Source organism: Chelonoidis abingdonii, chromosome 2, assembly GCF_003597395.2.
Source record: "Chelonoidis abingdonii isolate Lonesome George chromosome 2, CheloAbing_2.0, whole genome shotgun sequence".
Taxonomy (NCBI): Eukaryota; Metazoa; Chordata; order Testudines; family Testudinidae; genus Chelonoidis; species Chelonoidis abingdonii.
Window position 1 is genome coordinate 91,219,846 of NC_133770.1, and position 25,030 is coordinate 91,244,875.

The following is a 25,030-nucleotide window of genomic DNA, read 5'->3' on the forward strand; positions in this document are numbered from 1 at the left end:
AAGTAATGGAAATATCTGTGTATAGTTCTAAAGTCACAATTTTGGATGTGAATACTGGGGGAAACAAAAATCCAGTAAAATCTTTAAAAGTCATATATTTAATATATTTTTACCTAGTGGTCCTTCTCCTGCAGATTCCAAGACTTGAGCAGCTTCCTGCGATACAACTGCTATTGTACCAACCACTGGTTCATGGTTTACGTCACCATTTGGAGTACCATCTGGGATTATAACTAACCCGTGTTTCTGAAAAAATAAAAGGAATTTCACTCATACAAAAGAAACCTTTTTCTATCCAATTACATTTTCTGAAGGGTTTTCAACTTGACTGAAACAGTTACACCAAATGGAAATGTTCCATTTAAATTATGTGAGGATTGGGGGTTTGGGTCCATATTTGGACCAAGCAGTATTACTTATGTCATTACCAGAGTCAAACCTATATTTGGATGTACTGGAGTAGTAACATACTGCTTTCTGTTTTGTGTTGACTATAGTTGATCCCCCATTTCTGTATTTGTATTATTGTATACTACTGCTACTGACATACCTGTTCTGTCTTCATTGTTTCCTTCAGGTCAGCCAACTCATCTCTGAGCTCATCTCGCTCATGCTTAATGGAATCAAAGTACTCTTTCTGTCTTTCTAGGGCCTGGGTACAGGCAAATATCAAGAAAAAGAATGGCACAAAGAGAGAGCGCAATATGATAGGCAGTAGAGAGATTTTATACAAATAAGGCAATTTGAATAAAAGTAAAGAAAGGAGAAGTGGGATATAAAATAATATGTACAACTTCAATAGCTACTTTTTACAGTCATATGTTTGCCTCAGTGCTGCATGCTTGTCATAAAACAACCTACCTACAGTAGGCTTGGCAAACTCTGTACAATCCAACCATTTGATTCATTACACTGTTTACCAAAATGAATACAGTCCTTCCAAATGTGTCCATTTTAAGGCAATCTCTGCATGGACTTTTCTGCATAGTATTTGTGTCTAGCTGAACTATCCTAGAAAACCCTCATCGTGGGACCAGCTTAGTGATAACCAAAGTGTTTGTCAAAATACCTTAAGTTTAATAAATACCTGCCTCTGGCTTTAGGAGAAACATCTATTTCAGTCCAGATATACATTTATTTACTAAAAATTGTATACTACCACTAAACAGGCCACCATACTACTACTGAACACTCAAGACTCCATATCTTTCTCACAGGCCAAAATGCTTGGGGATTTAATTAGTAGAAACCATAGAATACCATATCCATTACACTAACTACTCTGACTTCTACAGGTGCATGGAGTAGAAATCTTACAATCAAGGTCTGTATATTTTAGTTCCTTTTATCCATTTTTACTTATCTGCTTCTCTGTTACTTGAATAAATATTTTAGCTGTTTGGTTACTAACAAACATTTTTAGAAACACAAACACTACATTAACACAACAGGGGTCACAACAGAAAACACAACAATCTCATAGAGCTACGTTATTCAGAGTTAAGCCAGACATTCTCAGCCAATTAGGCAGCACTACAACATTCTATTTAAGTTAATTACTACATGCACTATAAATAATCCTGAATATGCAACAACTGCATTATAAATAATCCCAGATACGAGACAACTGCACAAATGTAAATACACATTTGCCAAGAAAACTCATCTAACAAAAGGTTTTGTCATGCATCAATCTTTAGGAATAGACTGATATAAAGGAAGAAATGAAGGTAAACAGCTTCACATTGTATGTTCTCCACTTCTCAGATTTACTACAATAGAACTTCAAAGTTACGAGCATCTCAGGAATAGAGGTTGTTCGTAACTCTGAACAAAACATTATGGTTGTTCTTTCAAAAGTTTACAAATGAACACTGACTTAATACAGCTTTGAAACTTTACTAAAAAATAAAGGGAAAGCAGCATTTTTCTTCTGGATAATAGTTTATGTTTAACACAGTTCTGCATTTATTTTATTTTTTGGGAGGGGTCTTTGCTGCTGCCTCATGTGTGTGTCTGGTTCCAAATGAGGTGTGTGGTTGACTGGTCAGTTTAGCTCTGGTGTTTGTAACTCTGCTGTTCTACTGTATGTTGTATTTTAATCATTTATAGTTTCTGGGGAAAGAACAATATTTTATAATGCACTATTCTGTTTATTTCTTTATTTCAACTGGAATAAATGAAACATGCAGTTGAACTGGATTTCATATATGGAAAAATTAATTTTAACCAATGCTCACTAAAGATATAGGAGTGGTCTAGCAGCTACCCTCTGATGGATATAGGATATTTTTAAAAAAATCATTTTATTACTTATCTACTGTTTCCTCAGGCACACTAGATTTCTACAACTAAAATTATAAACAAAGTCATCAAGCCTTTATTTTTTAAACTCTGTAAATGCTTTAAATTAGGGCTTGAAAAGTTTACCTGATGCCTAACTAGCCACAGTGCCACTGCATGTACTCAGAGCTACAATCCTTGCATTTTAAAGGAATATACAATGTTTATTGTGTAGTCTATTAAACTGTAAAATTATCAAATTTCCATTTAATATATATTTTTAAACATACCTTGTTACATATCTCAATTTAGTTTTTCAAGTGCAAAAGAGTCTTTAAACATGGAGTTAGGGTTGTAGGCACTCCACACTTCCCAGGACTCCTTGTGACTTTACAGAACACGAGAGTTTAATTCCCAAAACCCAAATCATTGACAAAAACAGGAAATTCAGAGTTAAGGTCTGCCTGCACACATGGTATAAGAAGATGAGCATAGCAAGAAAAAACAAAAACCACAAATGTTGAAAATGAGCTCTGTTACATTTCTCACACAACACAGGAACACAACCATAACTCTGCCTCCCCATCACCCCATGGGGTTGGCAATAAAAACTGGGAATATTCACTACCAAAAGCTTTAGTAACAGAGGCAGGGTTGGTTGTATTCCACTTACCCCACCAACCATATAACATCAAATTTGCAAAACTACTTCCACAGCCCCTCTTACTATCAAAATATTTCTCAGGACAACTGAACTCTGCAAGTGTATTGTAGAGCAATTTATTAATTAAAAGCAGGTCACTTTGGAGGAGGAAACTTTGCCTCAGAATTCCCTTGACCAAATATTTCCAAATTTGCTCCACAAAGTCAATCCCAGAGCCTGATGTGGCATAGCTATTTTCAAGGCAGTCTGTCTACACAGGTGCACTTTGGAGCACTTTGAATAATAAAAGCAATTCATGAGGGGGAGGAGGGGGAGAGACCCTGAATAAATGACTTGATAAATTGTACCTCAGCCCTCAAACTGACATATTGAGTTGCAATCCTATTTGAACGTGCCTGTGAATTTGAGAGCACTTTGAAAAATAGACTTGAAACTGACATGCTGTTTCTATTCTGCTTGTGAACCAGATTTCTGGTTTGCATCAGCCTTGCAAACAACTTCTTAGAACCAAAATAAAATTCTAATAACTTACAAAATATAGTGCATCGTACAGCTGCTCAAAGAAGTCTTAAGATGGGATACAGTGAAAGCAGACCAGTCTTGACAAATCCACTAGAGCTTATCACCGGGGAAGATAATAAAAAATGAAAGCTGAGACAAAGATGAAGTCATGGAAAATAAAGTGCTGTAGGATCACAGGGGAGGCAAACAGAGAGGAAGAAGGTTCATTCTCCTTTACAAGTGGTAGGGTGGGATTGGACTTAATTTTGAGACACAAAGGCTAAAAACTCTGTTTTAAAAAAGTTATGCTTTAGATTCTGTAGACGTTAATGTCACTGGTCTCTACATCCACATAGGCAATTTTCATATCTGCCATGAACAGGAAGATTTTTCAAGCCCTTGCTATAGGTAAAACACAATTCTTAAAAGTTAAGGCACTGTATGCATGACAAACTGAAGTCTTCTATTTAATAAGTTTAATTAATACAGTTCTATTTTATACACCACCAATCACCATTTATTTAGGCGCTTCAAGCGACTCAATCTTTCCTCTTTTGTTGTTTGTAATACACTTTATAGCATTTAATCTATAGTATATTTTGTTTAATATTTTATTCTTTCCAATGCTTTCAAAGTGAAAACCCTGGATTGCTTAAATGAATGACAGACACGTAGTATGTAATCATATTAAACATCTGCATGCTTCTGATGTATTGTGAGGCATACATCCACAAAACCAACCCTGAGATGTGGGTATGACATAAAGCTAGACTTCTTGAAAAAATATGATTTTATAAGAGTGATTTTATTTAAAAAAAAACACTGCTTTTTCGAATAGATCGCTAACAAGTCTTGAAGTGTTATGAGCGCTTAGATTTCTTCTTTCTTAATATAAAATGCATAACAAGTTGCTTAATGCATATATAATGCTGTAAATTCAACATTCAGAATGAGTGTAGTAAGCCATATTTTCAAAACTGAACAGGTGGTTATGTATTTTTCATTTTCTGCTTGAAGTATTAAGCACTGGCTCCTGATAAATGTATGACAACTGACCAGATGGCTCCTATGATTTTATCTTAGTATGGTCATGCCTACGTTCTTAACCAATTTCTTAGAAGGATAAAATTTGTAATTTATCCCTTTCACCCACTGTATATGTAAGTGATATTCAGCAACACGAAGTAAAGCTCATTTCTTTGTTCCAGTGGGGAGCCTATGTTACAAATATCAGATGATTGCAACTGTGTTTAAATGGCTAAAATATACATGGCCTTCATTTCTTTGGACTGTCCAGAATCCTCTAACAATACCAGTCTATTTCTAAATCAATGATCCCTTTCCCCCCCATATTAGTTTCATACCCCAATTTTTTTATCTTTCCAAATAATTGTCTCCTGGAGGTCAAACACCTCTCTGGTTATGGAGTCTATTTTCTGCTGCATGCGTTGATTCTCCTGTAGTACATGGGAGGAGGAAAAGAATAAAAGAGGAAAAAGACAGACTAGTAAAGGAAACAAAAAACAGATAAAGGAAACTAAATAGTAAAAAATCAACCAAAGAGTCTGTAAGGATGAGAGTTTAAAAACATAGATGGCATCTTAGGCTAATATGACACCTTCCTCTTTCAATCACACAAGGATATTGTAACTAACTTTATTTATACACTAATGTTATATGGAGCAGGCAATATATAAAATAACTTTTTGATATTGTATCAGCTGCATCTGTGCATTTCCATGATAGCAGTTTTCACATAATTTGGAAGTAATATCCTTTCTAGAGAAAAAAATATCTTCATGATAGCTCTTCAGCAGAGATTGTCAAGTATCACATGGTCGTGACTTTTTTTAAAAGTTCTTTTCTCTATGGACTGAAGAGTTATTCGGTTATTAAAGATGAGACTGGAACCACAGGCCCAGGCATAAATTAATGTAACCCCTTTTTATGTTAATTCTTATAAATTATGACAAATGCAATACATTAAAAAAGTTCAATGCCACAAAATTAATGAAATTTAATTAAAATACAGCATTGATGCAAGATACTAGAAAACAGGTTAAAACACTGACTTTTACATTTCCTAGTCTCTGACTTACTCTTGCAGCCTCATTCACCATAACAGAAAAAGGTATAAACATAACAATTGTCCAATATCAAAATGTTTGCAATGTATTGGATGCTAGCTATAGAAAGTTGAGAACAACATCTGTACCAGTGCAAAACAAGTATATTCTGGTTGTAATATGTTTGGGAAAATGTAATACATCCCAAGTCGGAGGTCAGGTATGCAGGAAACAGAATATAAACAGGATGATCAGGAAGAAAGAGCATGTTCCTTTGAAAAGGTGTATTATTTATGCATTCAAAATATGGAAACTCTAGGACATAGTATCTCAGACTATGAATAAGTGTTCTGTATCTTTTTTAGAACAGTCACACTGCAAGATTTAGAGGTTATTTTTGGCCCAGGAAACATATAAAGTTAACTGTAGTGTTAAAAGCAATATGTGAATTTGTGTAAAAATTTCAATTTCAGCTCATGAGGTATTTGTATTAGAGCAGTGTTTTTCAACCTTTTTTCCTTTGTGGACCCCTAAAATATTTCAAATGGAGGTGTGGACCCCTTTGGAAATCTTAGACAGTCTGCAGACCCCCAGTGTTCTGTGGCCACATGTTGAAAACCATTATATCAGAAAATATGTAACAGTAAACATATTAGACATTAATGCTCAAGAAAACAAAACCACAATTTTTAAAGCAATTTGTAAGAAATATTGCAAAAAGTACTTCTGTAACTCAAAGAACATTTTCTAACTTTTACACTTGTGTGTGTTGACAGAGTATTATATTTATCACCTCATGTTATAAAATGGAAAACAATAGAAAGAAAGGAAAGGAAAAAAGAAAGAAAGAATTGTCTATTTAGACAAGATAAAGCATCCAGCAATGAAACGCCTGTCAAATAATTCTAGGTAACGTACAGTGGAGTCGCATCATAAGCGCATTTAACTTATGTGATTTTAACTATATGCGCTCAGCAAAACAAACAAAAAAAAATAATTTAAATATTGTACCTGTAGTGCGGGTGATTCTGCCCACCATTCCGCTCAATGAGCATTTGACTATATGCGATTTTCACCTTACGTGCTGACTTCAGAACCTAACCACCACAGAAGATGCAACTCCCCTGTACTACTGTGGTCAGAGGTGGCCTTAGCATTTTTGGTGGGCCTACTAAATTTTTTCTTATGCCCTCAAAATATAACCGATCCCAATCTGTTACAATCATGCCCCTATAATCATGTCCCTGGGCTAGCCTGAGAATTTTGGGGATGATGAGAGAGTAATTCTTTTATATCCCAACAAATCAACTCATTTTGTATCTGTGACTGGAGGTGATGTCTGTGTAAAATCAACTTTCTGCTGATCAAGGGAACCCCACTGGTTGTGTTGGGTTATGTGCATAATGCCAACATTTAGAAAAGTATTGCAATGAGTAACTGTCTAAACCTGCAAGTGTGGGTGCCCTTTGGCCCCCATTTTGTGAAGTGTCCATATACATCTGGTGACTATAAGCATGTATATGCTGTTGCACTTTACAAACGCTAATAACCCATACCCTGGGAGGCAGTTAAGTGTTCTAGATAAAAAAGCTCAACCAGAAAGGTTCAGCGACCCAACTAAGGACACAGAGGGAGTAAGTGTCAGAACCAGGATTAGAATACGCAGGAGATCCTTGATCTCAGGGCTTAGTCCACTACATGCTGTGAAAAGACAGTTAACTTTTTTTGTAATTGGTGTTCTTCGAGACATGTTGCTCATGTCCATTCCATTGTAGATGTGTGCGCTTGCCACATGCACCGGTGCTGGAAGTTTTTCCCTCAGCGGTATGCGTAGGGGACCTTCTGGAGTGGGGCACATCTGCTGTGGTATAAGGGGCACTGCCAACAGGGCAGGACTTTGGGGTAGGAGACCAGGGTGGCTGCTGAGGGCGGCCCGCCAAAGAGGGTGCTGTGCGCTGGCCCGGTACTCCACTTGTGTGCTGCGGCCAAGTGGCTGTGGCGCTGGTTCCTCTCCACCCAGCCCTGCTCCTCTCAGCCAGTGCGCCCAGGGTTGCCTTCTCCCTTCTCACTACCCCTACCCCCCCCACTTGCTCCTCTTGGCCAGCTGGCCACCAGCTGAGGAGGGCTCCTGCCAGTGAAAGGGGCAGAGAGGAGCCCTCAGCCATCGCGGCTCCGCTCTGGCCCCACCTCCTCCCTATAGAGGCTCATATCACTTGGTGGAGGGGGAGCCTCGGCAGCAGGCCCAGGGGTTTCTGGCTGCCATGCGCCGAGGACAGTTAGGCTCTCCCATGGCGCAGCCCCTGCCTCCTCCCTGAGCTCTCAGGCCTCTGCTGGGCCTAGGGCAGCATTGGAAGGAGGGTGGTGTGAAATGAAGAAAACATTTGTGCCCGTGAAATACTGATATGTGAAAGTAGGTGTCCTTCAAATAAAGGATGGCAAACCAGTCTCCCGGATCCAGAGAAGGAATGATGGAGGCCAGGGAGACCATGTGAAACTTTAACTTCTTCGGATACTTGTTGATGCCTTGCAGGTCCAAAATATGTCAGAGACCACCTTTGGCCTTTGGAATGAGAAAATACTAGGAATAAAACTCTTTCCTTTTCTGACATGTGGGTACTTCCTCTATGGTCCCGACTCACAGGAAAGCTTGTACCTCTTGGGTGAGAAGTCGCTCGTGAGAAGAGTCCATGAAAAGGGATGGGGAAGAGGGAATGGGAGGGAGAGGTTTTAAATGAACTGTAGGGTGTACCCCACTGCCACCATGCTGAGGACCCAGCGGTCCATTGTTATTGCAGCTCAAGCAGGGAGGGGGAAGGAAGGCAGTTTGAAAACAAAGAGAGGGAGGATCTGTCTGTAGACTGGGATGTCGCCCTTGGGCGCAAACTGAAAATGCCCGCTTCTTACCCTTGGGGTAGCGGAAAGAGCCTGACTGGGAGGCAGAGCTGAACTGTTGACTCTGACCATGCTTATAGGCCTTGCCCTTCTTGTGATAGGTTTCTGGTCTGGCTTGACTGCTAGATCTATGAGGTTGTTCGTGTTGAACCCCTTTCTAGCAGGGGCCAGCACGTAGAGGCCTAAGGAGCATAGGGCAGCCCTGAAGTCCTTAAGCCCATGTAATTTTGGGTCTGTTTGTTCTATGAATAAGGCCCAGCCACCAAAAGAGAGGACTTGGAGCAAAAGCTGGGCCTTTGTTGCCAGCCTAGAGGACATCAATCACAATGCCTGCCTCATTGCCATGGCCATGGATCTTGCAGCCAAATACACCACAACAGAGGCAGCCTGGAGGGAAGTCTCTGCCACCATTTTCCCCTCACCCAGGACGGCAAGGAACTCTAGTCTGGACTTCAGGCAATGAGTCTTCAAATTTGGAGATTGACTGCCAAATATTAAAATCATACCTTCTAAGTAGGGCCTGATGGTTTGCCACTCGGAGTTGTAGGCTAGCAGATGAGTAAACCTTTCTTCCGAGTAAGTCAATCCTCTTGCCATCCTTATTTTTGGGAGGTGGGCCTGGTTGCCCTTATCTATCTCTTTCATTGGCCACCGAGACCACTAGGGGGGACGGGTGGGAGTACAAATATTCAACCCCCTTCACAGGGATATAATAATTTCTCTCCGCCTGCTTGGAGATGGATGGGAGGGAGGATAGGGTTTGCCACAATGTTTTTACAAGCTTTATCACCCTATCATGCCCAGGGAGTGCCACCCTGGACGGGGCACTGCAGCCAAAATGTCAAACAGCCCATCAGTGGGTTGTGCCAACTCCTCTGCCTCTAACCCCAGGCTCGCTGCCTTTTTAGCAGCTCCTGGTGTGCCCTGTGGCACTATCTGTGGTAGTCCCACCACTGCCTCATCTGGTGAGGATGACGAGGAGGCGAGGGCGGGGGAAAGGTGACCTCCACTGTGGCTAGGGGAAGCTCGTGGGCACTTTGCTCAGGCCCTGCATCCAAATCTGGGAGCAGGTGGGAAACAGTAGCTGACCTTTTCTCTGACGCCCCTGATACAGATCGTTGCATGAGGGTCCCTGGAGAACCCCTCATGGATTCCAGAGTTGCCACAGGATAGGCCATTGGCCTTGGGGGACATCTGGCCCAAAGGACCAAGTGCCGAGGAGGAGGAGGAGGAGGTATGGTCTTGTCTTGAGGACAACTGCGGTGCTGACGTGGCCCTGAAGTCCTCTTCCTGCTTGCTTCCATGACGCTTGTGGCAGGGGGCCCGGTACTGAAGCTCCAAGTCCTGGGGCTGTCTGCTCAGGGCCCAGTGGTGGAGCTCAGTGGATCAGCAACGGGCATCTGGCAATCGACACCTAGAACTCTGGGATCAGTGCTGTGAGTTCAATGACCAAGAGCGGGGTGGCGAGTAGTGCTGCCTCAACCCAGGTGATTGGTGCTGCATGTCTGGCGATCTATGCCTCAGCACCAGGGATCATCCACACCATGACTCTAATGGTGTCCTTTGCCCCGGGGAGTGATATCTCCTGTCTGGAGACCAGTGTCATTCTGGGAACCAGTGGTGCGTTGTGGCTCTGTATTGGCCATTGGGTGAGTGGCGCCATCCCAGGGGAACAGTTGCTGAGAGTCCTGTAAATAGGACCAGGAACTTCAGTCTGTCTGACCAGGTCAGAAGTGCATCACTGGGAATCGTTACTTCGACATCAACCGCTGTGTTGCTAGACAGCAATGCCGCACTGACGGGGACCATGGTACAGATCCCAGTGCTGGCTTCCCCCTGGAGCTGGCCACGTCTTGACAAGGCATCAGGGGCACCAGTAAAGACAATGTCTTTTGCAGCCTGAAAGGCCTCCAGTATGGACAAGACTTCCAGGTGCAGGGGACCTCTGCCAGTATCTGGGGTGGGTGGTGGGTCCCTAGGAGGGCTGGTTGGCCTAGCTGGTAATGTCAGTGTCTGGCTGGGTTCCGGAGACTTATTGCCTTGCAAGGGTCTATACTCCTTCCCAGACTTTCCCTTTGCCGCACAGGTGCTTCTTTTGCTGCTTAGCTAGTATAGGGGACCAGCGCCAGGAGGCTGATGCCAGGGGTGCACTTCGCACTGATTCTGCCGTACTCAGCGTGAAGTCTGATTTTGGTGGTGCAGAGCCTGGTGCAAGGGCTGACTCCATGAGAAGTGCTCTTAATCTTATGTCCTGTTCCCTTTTTGTCCTAGACTTGAAGCTCTTACAAATGCGATACTTATAATTGATATGAGTTCTCCCAAACACTTAAAGCAACATTGACGAGGGTTTCTAATCGGCATAGGCTTCCGACTATGATCACCAGCTTAAAACCCGGGGACTGGGCTATGCCTCATCCTTGGGCTAAGTCCCAGAGGGAACTGTCTAAGGCTGTCTAAGACAAGGGTAGGCAAACATTCTGGCCTGAGGGCCGCAACAGGTTTCAGAAATTGTATGGAGAGACGGTTAAGGGAAGCTGTGCCTCCCCAAACAGCCAGGCTTGGCCCGGTCCCTGCCCGCTATCGGACCCCCCCCCCCCCCCCCCCCTGCACCCTGATGCCCCCGAGACACCTGTCCTATCTGCACCCCCTGCTCTCCCCATCCAACCCCTCCTCATTCCTGATTGACTCCCCTTGCATCCTGCCCCCATTCAACTCCCTGTTCCCTGCACTCTGACCACCCTGACCCCTATCTACACCCCAGCACTATCCCGAACTCCCCAGCCCTCTATCCAACCCCCCCACTCCCTGCCCCCGGCACCCCTGCCCCATCCAACCACTCCTTCTCCCTGACTGCCCCCAGAACCCCCCTGTTCTCCACCCTCTGACCGTCCCCACCCCGGCCCCTGACCACCTCCTGAACTCCCCAGCCCTCTATCCAACCCCCCCACTCCCTGCCCCCTTACCACACTGCCTAGAGCTCTGGTGGCTGGCAACACAGCTGCACCAGGACAGGCAGCCGCATCCCCCGGCTGGAGCCAGCCATGCACCGCGCAGCACGGAGCACCGGGTCAGGCCTGGCTCTGCAGCTGCGCTACCCCAAGTACTTGCAGCCCACTGCCCAGAGCATTGCACCCATGGTGCAGTGAACAGAGGCTGCAGGGGAGGGAGGACAGCGGGGGAGGGGCGGGGGTGAACCTCCTGGGTCAGGAGCTCAGGGGCCAGGCAGGAAGGTCCCGCAGGCCGGATGCTGCCCGCAGGCCATAGTTTGCCCACCTCTGGTCTAAGCTATCTAGCACACTAACACTAACAGTTAAGACGACAAAGAACTACTTATCTATTTACAACACTAAGAGAAAACCATTGGATAAGTAAGCGCTTGCCAAAGCAAGGAGACATTCCAGCGCTGTCACTGGTGAAAAGAAGGAACTGAGGGTGTGGGAAGCCGACAGCACCCCATATACCACAGTATATGTGCACGACTCCAGAGGGTGCCAGACCAGTCCCCTACACATACCACTGAGGGAAAAATGTCCAGCACCTGTGTATGTGGCCAGCACATACATCTACAATGGAATGGATAAGAGCAAGCACTTGAAGAACTACCAGTTCTCCTAGCCAGAGGTCATATTGGCTCCATACATCAGTCTTAGCACCATAAGCTGCACCCCCATCAGTACCATATCCTCCCACTACTGATCAAAGGTCTTCTCAAAAGTCTTTAGGTCCTGTGAAACTCAGAAGACAGACCCAGGGAACTGGTAGGGTAGTGGAGGAACTTGGGGGGGAAGAGGAGGAATGAAGAACTTTCAAATGTTATAGCCTTGATTGGTGTATCTAATTAAAAGGGCTAGAAACTGACATTCCTTGGACCTACAATTTAATATGGGGTTTGCAGACAAGAAGCTGGCACTGATTTTGAGAGCCAGTACCATGCCAACTGAAAACAATACATTCATGTACACCTCAACAAACATAAGCCACAATGCAAACCTAATTAGAGGTCATTCACAAACACTGAAATTCCCCCCGCCCCCCACCTCTTTTTAAATAAACTGTAAAACAAACGTTTTTGGGAAAGCAAAGAAAGTTACATTCATTTGAGGCTGGTGTCTGGGATTGGGACGACAGCCCAATATGTGGGTCAAGTATCAGAGGGGTAGCCGTATTAGTCTGGATCTGTAAAAGCAGCAGAGTGTCCTGTGGCACCTTATAGACTAACAGACATATTGGAGCATGAATTTTCATGGGTGAATACCCACTTCATCAGATGCATGTGGGTATGATAGTAGAGCAGGAGTTCAAGCTATGGAAAACTGCCAGTCTATGAACCCATGTTTTCCGAATAGAGGCATTAGACTTGTGTTCACAAAAAGAAAATATTGGTCTGAGGCCCAGTAATTAGATTTTTTTTTTTTGAAGTATTTTACCATATCCAATATAAATTTGTGTAAATTTCATAGGAACATTTCTAACTTCTAGATAAATTCATAAAAAACTAAGATAGAATGGGAACTCATAAAATACTGATTGGATAAGTTTATGTTCCTGTCACTACAACTGGACTTATTGTTGCTCAAGAAATATAAGCTGAAGTGTGTCTATTTTGTATATGGGAAATACATACATATCCAAACTTGATATAGTCTATCTACATTAAAACAAAAGAACATAAGAACGGCCATACTGGGTCAGACCAAAGGTCCACCTAGCCCGGTATCCCGTCTTCTGACAGTGGTCAATGCTGGGTGCCCCAGAGGGAATGGACGGAATAGGTAATCATCAAGTGATCCATTCCTTGTCGCCCATTCTCATCCTCTGGCAAACAGAGGCTAGAGACACCATCCCTGCCCATCCTGGCTAATAGCCATTGATGGACCTATCCTCCAGGAATTTATCTAGTTCTTTTTTAAACCCTATTATAGTCTTGGCCTTCAGAACATCCTCTGGTAAAGAATTCCACAGGTAGACTGTGCGTTGTCTGAAGAAATACTTCCTTTTGTTTGTTTTAAATATGCTGCCTATTAATTTCATTTGGTGACGCCTAGTTCTTGTGTTATGAGAAGGAATAAACAACAACACTTCCTTATTTACTTCTCCCTCACATAAATACAGTCATACGACGTTGAATGTGTACAAACCTCTATTAGTTCATCTCTCTGACGAAGGCCCTCTTTAAGTTCATCCATCTTATACTGCAGAACATTGCACATGTGTTTCTGCCTTTCCAATTCCTATATTAAACAAATATCAGTTAAGCAGTGCATGCTTGTTGAGGGTTTGACAAATACATTTTCAATATAAATTAAAATAAACATATTATGAACATCAGTAAATAGCAATATTAGCAATGATTTCCTCTTGCAGTACAGACTCCTTAACAGTTAGAATTTACAGGTTCAGGGTTTGAATAATTTTCCAGACACTAAGTAGCTAAACGACTAAACCTACTAGCTGGCAATGTGGGCAACCCACCAATGAGGTGTAAGTGCAATGAGCTGGTGAGAAGCTCACCAATTACTGAATCTGCACAATGCTCTTTTTGTATTATATTTTCTAGCTCGTATTGAAAAATTTGGGGCCTGAACCTTTGTGGGAAGAAGGAATCTAAGTGACTGACAAAATAATTATTCCCTCCCCAGACACACACGTCAACAGAACATTCCGGGTCTTAATTTTCAATCATGATATGGCTTCTCTGTCATACCTGCTTAAAAAATAATCTCAATATTCAAGGTAGCTACTGACCATCAGGCTCTATTTTCATTAATAAATTCAGACTTTTATAATACAGTTTAATACACAAAATATCAGTACCTTTGACTTCTCTTCATTTTCCCTATAGAACTCTGATATCTGCTCTTCCCTTTCCTCAATAACATCCTTTAGTGTATCCACTTGATAAATCAAATTGTTTTTCTCATTATCTAGCTGAGCATTAGAAACCATAGCTTTCTTATACTTCTCTTCAACTTCAGATAGAGAATCCTGCACAGATGTTAGAAAAATTAGCATTAATTTAACTGTTTGATGAATCAGTATAAATGCTAAACGTGGACATAATACTGAAGAGATTACATTTGTTTTGAAATAAATCATACCAACATTTTAATTTACTAAGTACTGTTTGAGGTCTTTCTGTAGAAATATAAATTAAATTATAGTAAGCTTCTATTATTTAGTTTTAGTGTTAACTGCATTGCAAAATTGTTGCAAATGTATGCAACAAATTACAGAATTACTTTTCACCTGCATTTTTTCCTGTGCGCCCTCCCCACCCCTCCAGGAACTTAGAATCTTACTAATATGTCTAACTTTGGAAGCTGTAGGAGCTATATCCCCCTAATCTATGCATTTTCTTTTTTCTGTCAGTTTGTGTCACAGCCACAACATTTGTTCAGTGTTTGCAGGTGTAAACATTTTTAGGAATTCAGTAAAATTACAAAATTGATAAGAGCTCAAATGATTAACCCAGTAAATCACCTAAAAGTATGAAAGAAAAATATCTCAATGATTAAGAGTAATTTTAACAGATAAGTTTATTTTGGCAGATTAAAAATCAGATAACTTTAACACATCAACACAACCACTATCACTGAAAAGCGCTTTTCGTTTTATAGCTCAGGACCTAAGTTTTAATATGGTCACAGACATTTTAGTAATCATCCCCTGTGGTTTTGGAGAAATCAGTGTTTAAAGAGAAGTTTTTGTGCCTCTAACTGCTTAGCTCTTTTACCAGTTGTGTCATATGCATCTCATTTACTTCTTAGAGAACTCCACAGTTTTGATTCATATACTTGATACTAATCTGTCTAAATAAGGTCTTTGGCTCAAAAGAAGGTGCATGTGCACAGTCTGCTATGCATTTATTCAACCACTCTTACCCAATTCTTCTCTGTCCTGAGGGTAAAAATCAATCATGTAAACACAATTTTCAAGCTCAGTAGCAAATGTCAATTATTCACATAATAGAGATACTATTAGCCTGTTTGTATCCTTGAAATATGCAGTGATCTCAATACAAGATAATTTTAAAGTGCAAAATCTCAGTATCATAGAATCATATAAATTAGAGGTGCAAAAGACCTGTTAGATATCATATCCATCTTCTTGCCAGTGTAGGACTGTTTCCTTACTATACATTCTCTAGTGTTCTGTTGTCTATTTTTCAAAGTTGGAACTGATGGCGTTTCCACCAATTCCACTTTCTGAAGGAGACTATTCCATAATCTAACACATTTTCACTATTGGGAAACTGTTTCTTACAGCCCAAAACTTCCTTTTCATCTAATTATGTTGACTCATACCTCCTCTTCCAGGATCCAGAAGCCCTGTGCTAGAGAAACACTATCTCATGCACCCTTCCCAGGACAAAAACTTACAGAAGTAATACTGAATTAGAATGACAGTATTTGGAAGAAATTGGTAGCTAGGGTCTCAGAGTAATCGTGCATGGATAAATTAATAGACTAAACTTGCAGAATATGATGGTTTATGAGCATGATGAAAAAACATTCATTTGTTCTATGTTCCATCAGAAAATAACGGATATCTTCAAAGTGGAAGTCATATATAATCAGAAGATGGAAAACCATAACAAATAAAAATTACAGGTAAGGAAATTTTTCATGCGTCTCCATACTCTGGGAAGTAGCAAAGAGTAACCAGATATTAAAGTCAGAGTGGGACAAAACAAAAAATAAAATATAGATAAAAGCTTTATACAACTATATACAAAGGAATTTCTAATTTTAGATTAAGAGCAGCATAAACACAACTTCTGCTTAGGTCACTATGACAATTCTGCAATGAATGGTGAAAATATTAATTGCTGAAAATTAAGTGTCTGCCTTGCAGATCTCATCAACAGTAGCTCTCATCAATTCTGCTTATGAAGTGGTTGTTCTTCTAGTTGAGTGTGCATTGAGTCCCTGACTGATAAATTTATAAGCCTTAAGGTGTGTTTTTGCCCATGAAAAGAACATTAGTTTTATGCCATTCCATAGTAAGATCAAATAAAGTTTTATGGCCCTTAGTATTTCCAAAGGATGTGCAGATTTGGGTGGGTGGAGGGGGGCAGGGGAGGGAGCTTAAATGGAAATTAAAAGGAACAGACGAGAGTGAAATAGCTGCAAGGAAACTTCTGAAAAACGCGATAGAGGCTCACACAATATGTACCCCCACCCCTACCCCAAAAACCATACCGAAACAGTAAGAGGACCAACAAAAGAAAGGTACAAGAGGTAGCTAGAGATAAAACGACATTTTAAAAAACTGGAAGTCATATCCTACTGAGGAAAATACAAAGTGTAAAAATATAATTAGGCAGGCCAAAAAAGAATATGAAGACCAACTAGCAAAAGACAAAAACTAAGAGCAAAAATGTTTTTAGTACATCAGAAGCAAGAAGCCCAAACAATCAGTGGAACCACAGGATAACAGATACTAAAGGAGCACTCAAGAAAAACAAGGCTGAGGAGAAACTAAATGAAATCCTTGCATCAGTCGTCACTGCAGGGGATGTGAGGAAGGTTCCCACACCTGAACCATTTTTTTAGGTGACAAATCTGAGGAACTGTCCAAGATTGAGGCACCAATAAAGATGATTTGGGAATAAACTGATAAATTAAACAATAAGAAGTCACCAGGACCAGACAGTATTTACAAAAGAGTTCTGAGGAACTCAAATATGAAATTACAGAACTACTAACTGGTGGATAGTTAACATAATGCCAATTTTTAACAAAGGCTCTGAAGGTAATCCTAGCAACTACAGGGCAGTAAGCCTAAACTTCATCACCAGGCGAATTGGTTGAAACTATAGTAAAGAATTATCAAAAACATAGATTAACACAATATGTTGGGGAAGAGTCAACATGACTTTGTAAAGGGAAATCATGCCTCGCCAAATCTATTAGAATTCTCTAAGGGTGTCAAATACGTGGACCACAGTGATATAATGGATATAGTATACCTGGTCTTTCAGAAAGCCTTTGATAAGGTCCCTCACCAAAGGGTCTTAGCAAAGTAGGCAGTCATGGCATAAGAGGGAAGGTCCTCTAATGCAGGGGTCCCCAACATGGCGCCCACCGGGGTATCCACGTGCACCCGCCAGACAAGCAGCCGCCAAAATGCCGCAACATCAAGAAGTGCTACTGCCGAAATCCCGCCGAAATTCGGCGGGATTTTGGCAGCGACGCCTCTTGATGCTGCTGCTTCATGGCGGCATTTCGGCGGCAGCACCTCTTGACATTGCCACTTCACAGCGGCATTTCGGTGACCGCTAGTCTAGCGGCCACTGTCCTTGACAGCTAGTCGTCCGGTGCCCGTCCCACAGAAAAGGTTGGGGACGATTGCTCTAATGGATCAATAACAGGTTAAAAGATAGGACACAAAGGGTAGGAAAAAATGGTAATTTTTCATGGTGGAGAAAAATCAAATAGTAGGGTCCCCAAAGGATCTGTACTGGACAAGTGCTGTTCAACATTCATAAATCACCTGGAAAAGGGGGTAAATAGTGAGGTAGCAACATTTGCAGATGACACTACATTACTCGAGGTAGTTAAAATCGAAATCTGATTACAAAGAGTTACAAAGCGATCTCACAAAACTGGGTGACTGGGCAATGAAATGGCAGATGAAGTTAATTGGTGATAAATGCAAAAGTAATGCACACTGGAAAACATAATCCCAACTACAAACACAAAATGAAGTGATCAAAATTAGCGGTTACCACTCAAGATAGATAGGAGTGATTGCAGATAGTTCTCTGAAAACATCTGCTTGAAGTGCAGCAGCAATCAAAAACGCTGAATATGAAGAATCATTAGGAAAAGGATAGATAAGAAAGAAAATGAGTCACTATATAAATCCATGCCATGCCCATATCTTGAACAATGCATGCTCTTTGGTCACTCCATCTCAAAAGATGCATATTAGAATTGGAAAATAGTACTGAAAAGGGCAACAAAAACGATTAAGGGTACAGAACAGCTTCCATAGGAGGTGAGATTAAAAAGGCTGGGAGTGTTCAGTTTTAAAAAGAGATGCCTTAGGGAGCATATCATAGAGATCTATAAAATCATGAATGGTGTGGAGAAAGTGAACAGGGAAGTGTTATTTAACCCTTCACATAATACAAGAACCGGGAGTCACACCCAAAGAAATTAACAGGCATAAAAGAAACAAAAGTACTTTTCCACACAACATACAGCCAACCTGTGGAACTCGCAGTCAGGGGATGTTGCAAAAGCCAAAAGTATAACTGGATTCAAAAAAGAACTATCCTCCATGAGTTTATCCAGGTCTATTAGCGGTTATTAGCCAAGATGATTAGGGATGCAATCCCATGCTTTGAGTGTCCCTAAACTTCTGACTGCCAGAAGATGAGACTGAATGACCAGGGATGGATCACTCGATAATTGCCCTGTTCTGTTTATTCCCTCTGAAGCATCTGGCAGACAAGCTGGACCATTGGTCTGAACCAGTATGGTCCTCCTTATGTTCTCATGTTAAAATAGAAAGAGACTCTACTGGGGACAAATTCCACAGTGGTATAAAAACCACAATTATCTCTGGAAAAAACTGCAACTACAGGTCTATAATAAAAGCGGTCCCTTTGTTGACGTATTTTTCTAGTTGAGGTGACTGCTGAGAAAAAAAAATTTGCTCATCATGAGGAAAAGGCAGGTGCCAACAGAAAGACTTGGTGAGAACTTGGAGGACTAAATTCGAATTCCATTGTACAATAGGTTAAATTTTAGTTAGAGATGAGAAAATCTGCAGAGGTTGAAGAGGTGACTTTTCAGACAAAAGAGAAAATGGATTGTTTTAAGAACAGACACCTGGTTTAAAATAACTGAGGCACAGGCCCCTTTGAAAACTGGACAACTGAGACATTAGCATTCCTTCTATAGTGGCCTAAAAGGTGTTTATTGTCCTTTGATCATACCAGGAAAACCATATATTTCACGTTATTTTATATATACGGAACGTGCACAACTTTCTTGATATAATGACGAAATCTACTAGTTCTCTGGAGTAATCAGGTGATACAAGGCTTCAGTTTTGAAGTTCCAGCTAGGAAGAGCAGTCTCCATGAGGACTTTCCTCATCAAAGTCCTTCATAACTGGCAGCTCCCAGAGGTCTGATTACAAGACTTACTACGGCACACTCCTCCCAGATATTTTAAATTATATTTTCTCTCTTGGCAATGGTACAGTTGAAGACCCATCCAATGGAAAGAAAAAAAAATACCCATCTTCGAAGGTGGTTGATGCCAATGTCTGGAATAAGATAAAAGAACTTGTTTGTTGAGTTGATTTGAAAAGTGTCTGTTTAACCAACCCTTTCTAGATTAGAAGCTGAAAATTTTTTAACTCTGTTCCTATTCTCACAGGAAGAGATCTTTTAAACTCAACCAGTCTGTTTTGGTGGTTCATCTTCACCATGACATTTGAGGCCCAAATAAAACAGCCCAGATTTTCCAGAACTGTAGGACTTCTTATGACTTCTGTGTGTGTGTGTGTGGTTTTATTTTTTGGGATTTTTTTTTTTTTTGCAAGTAATGCTTCCCTGCGTGTTGCAATAAGTGAGGGTGAAACCACTCTTTTTTCTATATTTAGAGATATTTTGGAGATGGCACAATTTTTGGAAGGAGAAACTTGACAATATCCCTCTGCACTCTCAGCTTCAAAAGGTGAAATGAAATGAGTTTATCCTTGGGATCACTGGACTAAGTGCTTTCTCGTCTCAGCACGGTAGCGGAGTGGCTTGCCTATACAGTTATGCACAAGGAAGGAAACATGCCACTTGAGTGAGCTATGAAATGGATAAGATAGCCCAATCAGCTTGTTCATACTCCTATGTTGCTAGTTTCAGTTGCCAGGATGAAGTGCAAAAGAACTCAAAGATATATCATGGCTCAACGGACTGCATCTGCACAGAAGATCACCAGAAGTTGCAGACACTAGAGGGCTGATATTTAATGAGCTTGGAACACAGGAAGAATCAGACTTGATCTTCTGAAATAGATTCTGGGGTGGCAAGATCTCTACATCAAGTTGGTCGCAAACTCATGTTATTGAATTAATCTGGTGGTCTGAAGAGAGTCACAGGGCATTTCCCTTGTTGCGGAAATATATCAGTACATCATCCAAATTATATGACATCTGAAATACTCTGGGAGCTGATGACAATCTCAAAGACGTTACTACAAATGGGAAGTAGACCTTGAGATTAACGGAAAACACATAGCCCCCTGTTGATATCTCCCGAATCAATGCTATGGGTTCCATCCAGAATTTCACCTTCCTGACTGCGAGAATCAAGTCCTTCACTGGACAAAAGCCACCCTCTTTCTTAGAGGCCATAAAACATCTTAAGAAAAAACTGTCCCCCTTTCTCCAGAGAAGAAACATGGATGATGGCTTCTACAGGCAGCAGATTCTGCAGAAGTATCAGTATCATAGATCTATTGGTCAGGTTCAGAGATAATACTGACTTGTAAGAATTCTGGAAGGAGACACTTTGAATTCTAGGGGGAAATGGGCTGGAAAATGGAAATAAAAATGTACAGGCAAACGTAAGAATAAAATCACCTGAAATTTTAGCTGGGAATCTAAAGTGGAGAGGCTATATAAATTAGTCAGGCTGACCTGAGGAGAGCAATGGAGGCAGATTGCACACTCGTAGAGCTAAGTCCAAAAGTCAGAAAGCCTGAAAAAGATGGAAGGATTCCCTTCAGACTGAGTTGAGGATAGATGGCACTAGTGGCAGAAGCCACACATAACTGAGTTAAACTGGGTGGAACCACAATCTGGACATTTTCTATCCCTTGCACAATTTTTTTAATCTGTATATTTCTCAGCTATTCTAGAGATCTTGAAGGGTGAACACAAGCCTTAGGAACAGGAAAGTGGTTGGCTGGCAGGTCATTACTCCTCCACTATTGGAGAAGCACTCGTGGGAATTGCAAAGCTGGTATGATTTCCAGGCAGCTCTGAAAGGTGCCCAACAGAAAACTACTAGGCAGAGATCAAGAAAAAAAATAATTTCCCTGTTAGGAGAAGGAAGAGAGCTACAGAGAATCATTACCTTACAAGTGGAGGCAGAGTAAACAGAGAATATGGTGCAATGGAGAATTTCTCAAGATGACATTTCCTGAGTCTTGAAAGGGAAAAAAACACGTAGTGCCACTGAGCCAAAGCTTAAAAAGGACCCAGTAGTAATACAACACATCAGGAGATGGACATTTATAAGAAATAGGATCAAACTTAAGACGTTCTTGACTATAGATGCAATGATTTCCAAATACTTATGAGAATATTTAGAATGTATATAATAAATATATTGACTTCTTGTTTTGGTGACCTGCAACTCATGTCAGCTCTGAGTATGATCATGCCACTGGAAAAAAATCCATTACAAAATTATAATACTGGACTAGTGCTTAAGTATCTTAAAATTAGAGCCCTTAAGGATTCTTTTAAAATTACAATAGTAACAACAGTAATCCACTTTTTAAATCTGATGTCAGCCAAGCAAAGCTTCTAGAATGTTAATTTGTATTGATAGCTTGTGCTATATGGTAAGTGAAAAGCAATCATCACATTATCTGCAAATAAAACATTCCTAATGATTCATAACATCACTTATGAGATGTAGACAAGCATGCACAAAGTACTTCATGTTTATTAGCATTAATCCCGTTTTGAAAATATTCTTTCAGGTGCAATGCAGAGTTAACAAAAAAGGTATTTTTTTCAAGTTGTTAAATGATAAAGGCCTGTGGATGCAAAGTGTTTTGACAAGATCAAGAAAATAGAGGACTTGTAAAATAATAAATATTTTGACAGTTAAATAAGAACTCCATATTTATATTTGAACCTGTAGTTATAGAGTCATTACAGAATTTTTGACATCAGCATCTACAGTAACATGAGTTCTTAAAGACAGATATCCTCCAGCTCTGCCACCATTAAGGAAATTCATAAGACTGCATCAAGGATTCAATAGGCTACAGGGGAAAAAAAAAGAAAAAGGATTTTGACCATTTTACTATGAGGCCTATTAATACACTAACATCAAGGAGATACAAATTATGTACTTCATAACCTTAAACTAGCTGTTCTGATCGCTTATGCACTCATTCTCTGAAAGGGAGATGGGCTAGTGTAGAATAATGAAATGTTGACTTTAAAATGTGTTTGACTTCCCTTTTATCAGAATATATTACAGATTCTCTTTAAATTCCTCCACAAGAAGGCTACTAAACAAAACAATCGCTGTAAAATGCAAATTAGGTAAGGTCAGAATTCTATTTGATCATTAAGAGCATCTTAAATGGGTGTAAGTGCGTGTGCACGCATCAGAAATAATTACAATTAAGAGCTCTTCATATTTAAATATTACTATTCACAAGAAATTTGAATACAGGCATCTGGATAAGAATATGCTGAAAGAGACAGATCAAATTCTCCTCTACATCCAGTTTCTTCTGGGCACAGCCGAGAAAGAGGGAGGAAGGCTTCAGAATGTAAATTAATTGTAAGTTATTTCTTAAATAAATTAATTGGACAGAAAACAAAGATAAGAATGTCAATTATAAGTAAACCAAATGGGAAAGTAATTGTACTTTAAATATTAAGCAACATATTGCTAACTATGACAAAGGACTAGGACAATGAGAATCTTTTGTATATGGCCTTGTCTACACTTACAGTTTTGCAGCGCTGGCCGTTACAGCTGTCGTCGTACAGTCTGTGTACTGCAGCGCTGCAAGTGTAGTCCCACTGAAGCGACCACGGCAAGTGTCCACACTTGCACTGGTTGGCAGCGCTGTGTTGAGTGTGCATTGTGGCAGCTAATCCACAATGAGCACCTCGTCCCAATTGCCTGCTGGGGGTTGTGGAAGCGGGACGGGAAGGGTGCGGGTCATTTCCGCTTCCTGTTCAACGACCCGTGGTGCATCCTTCCTTTATCAGCCATTTGGCCATTGTTGATCGCTGCGTGATTTCAGGAAGAATGGAGCCCGAGCTGCTAGGTATTGTGCTAGAGAATTTGCAAAGCACATCCCGTCTGGCAGTTGATCTATTCCTTATTGCTCAAAGTAAGTGGAGAGCTGCAGAATGATGAAATAATGCATGCTGAAGCACTGCTGACACCAAATTGCTTGTGCAGTAACGGGGACGTGCTCTGCAGCGGAACGCCGCTTTGGCTCGGACGAAACAATACTGGTGGTGGGAAATCACATCGGCCTGCAAGTCTGGGATGACGGCAGTAGGCTGCACGAATTTAGGATGCGAAAAGCCACTTTCTGGGACTCTGTGTGCTGAGCTCGCCGCCAGCCGCGCGGCGCACGGGACACGAGACTGAGAGTCCCTGTCAGTGGAGATAGCGGGTGCAATGTGCAGTATCTGGAAGCTGCAACTCCAGACAGCTACCGATCGGTCCGCAAACCAAGTTTGGGAGTGGGAAGTCGACCGTTGGGAATAAGGGTGATGCCAAAGTAGTCGGCCATTATCGCATCCTGTTCAAAACCTGTGACCTCGGGGAGAATGTGCACGGACAGTTGTGGAATGGCTTTGCCCAAAATGGGTTTCCTAACTCGTGGACGGAAGGGCAATGGATGGGACGCATATTCCTATCCTGGCACCAGCCCCACCTGGCATCCTGAGTAAGCATTAATCGGACAGGGTATTTCTCAATGGTTCTCCGAGCCTTGTGGATCACCGTGGCGTTTCACTGACAGTTTCAACAAAGGATGGCCTGGAAAGGTGGCAGAAGCATACGATCTTTCGGATTACAGTGGCCTGTTATGCGGAGCTGCAGGCAGGGAACTTTTTTCCCAGACCGTAAGATCACAGTTGGGGACAGTTGAAAATGCCATTGTGACCTTGGAGAACTCCGCTTATGCATAAGCCTTGGCTCATGAAACGATACAGGGAAGCTTGACAGGAGAAGAAACCTGTTCAAAATACAGGCTGAGCGGTGCACGATGACTGTGGAGTGGCGTTTGCCAGTTTGAAGGGGGATGGAGAAGTCTCTACGGGAGACTAACATGCGTGTTGGAAAGCAAGCATCCCCAGCGTTAATAACCCGCGGCTGTACTCCCATAAATATTTGTGAAGGAAGGTGAAACCTTCAGCGTGACGACTGGGCCTCCAAAGGTTCAACGCCTGAGGCTGAATTTGCCTCAGCCAGAGAGCAGGCGAGAGAGCCCAGCTAGCGCGGAAGAAACAGTGCTTCAGGATAAGGGATGCCTTAAAGGAGCACTTTTGAGGCTGAAAGCCAACGTAATGTTGGCCTCCCACATGCATTAAGGAGCATTGCTCACAGCAGTACTTGCAGTGGTTTCATTGATTGGCAGTTCTATTTTTTACTGTGTAGACTGTTCAGTTCTGTAATAATATAACAGTGATAAAAAGACAAGAAATCCTTTATTAAAAATAACACATATAAACAGGAAAAAGGGGGGGCCTACTGTGATTAGCCATTTACACTCAGGTTTGAATATTCTTGCCTTGAGGGCTCTGCACGCCTGCTGTGCAACTTGGGGCATCTGGGCCTGCTCTGCACGTGGGGGCATGCTGCCTATAGCTGCTCAACTTGGGATTAAAAATGCTG

The 25,030-nt window shown here is 41.5% G+C and overlaps 1 protein-coding gene across 9 annotated transcripts in view; it reads right to left on the bottom strand.

Moving 5' to 3' along the window:
- The window catches only part of LRRFIP2 (LRR binding FLII interacting protein 2), a 125,707-nt gene that overhangs the window by 16,067 nt on the left and 84,610 nt on the right, over positions 1 to 25,030 (bottom strand). For 4 of the 9 annotated variants that reach the window (XM_032792619.2, XM_032792617.2, XM_032792615.2 and 1 more), the window contains 4 exons: positions 14,221 to 14,391; positions 13,545 to 13,637; positions 551 to 652; positions 114 to 246 (listed from right to left, as the gene is read on the bottom strand). In XM_032792619.2, coding sequence (XP_032648510.1) covers positions 114 to 246; positions 551 to 652; positions 13,545 to 13,637; positions 14,221 to 14,391 — 499 coding nt within the window. Of the gene's footprint in view, positions 1 to 113; positions 247 to 550; positions 653 to 4,812; positions 4,906 to 13,544; positions 13,638 to 14,220; positions 14,392 to 25,030 lie in introns of all 9 variants that reach the window. The other 5 variants (XM_032792624.2, XM_032792618.2, XM_032792616.2 and 2 more) reach the window with 2 other exon arrangements.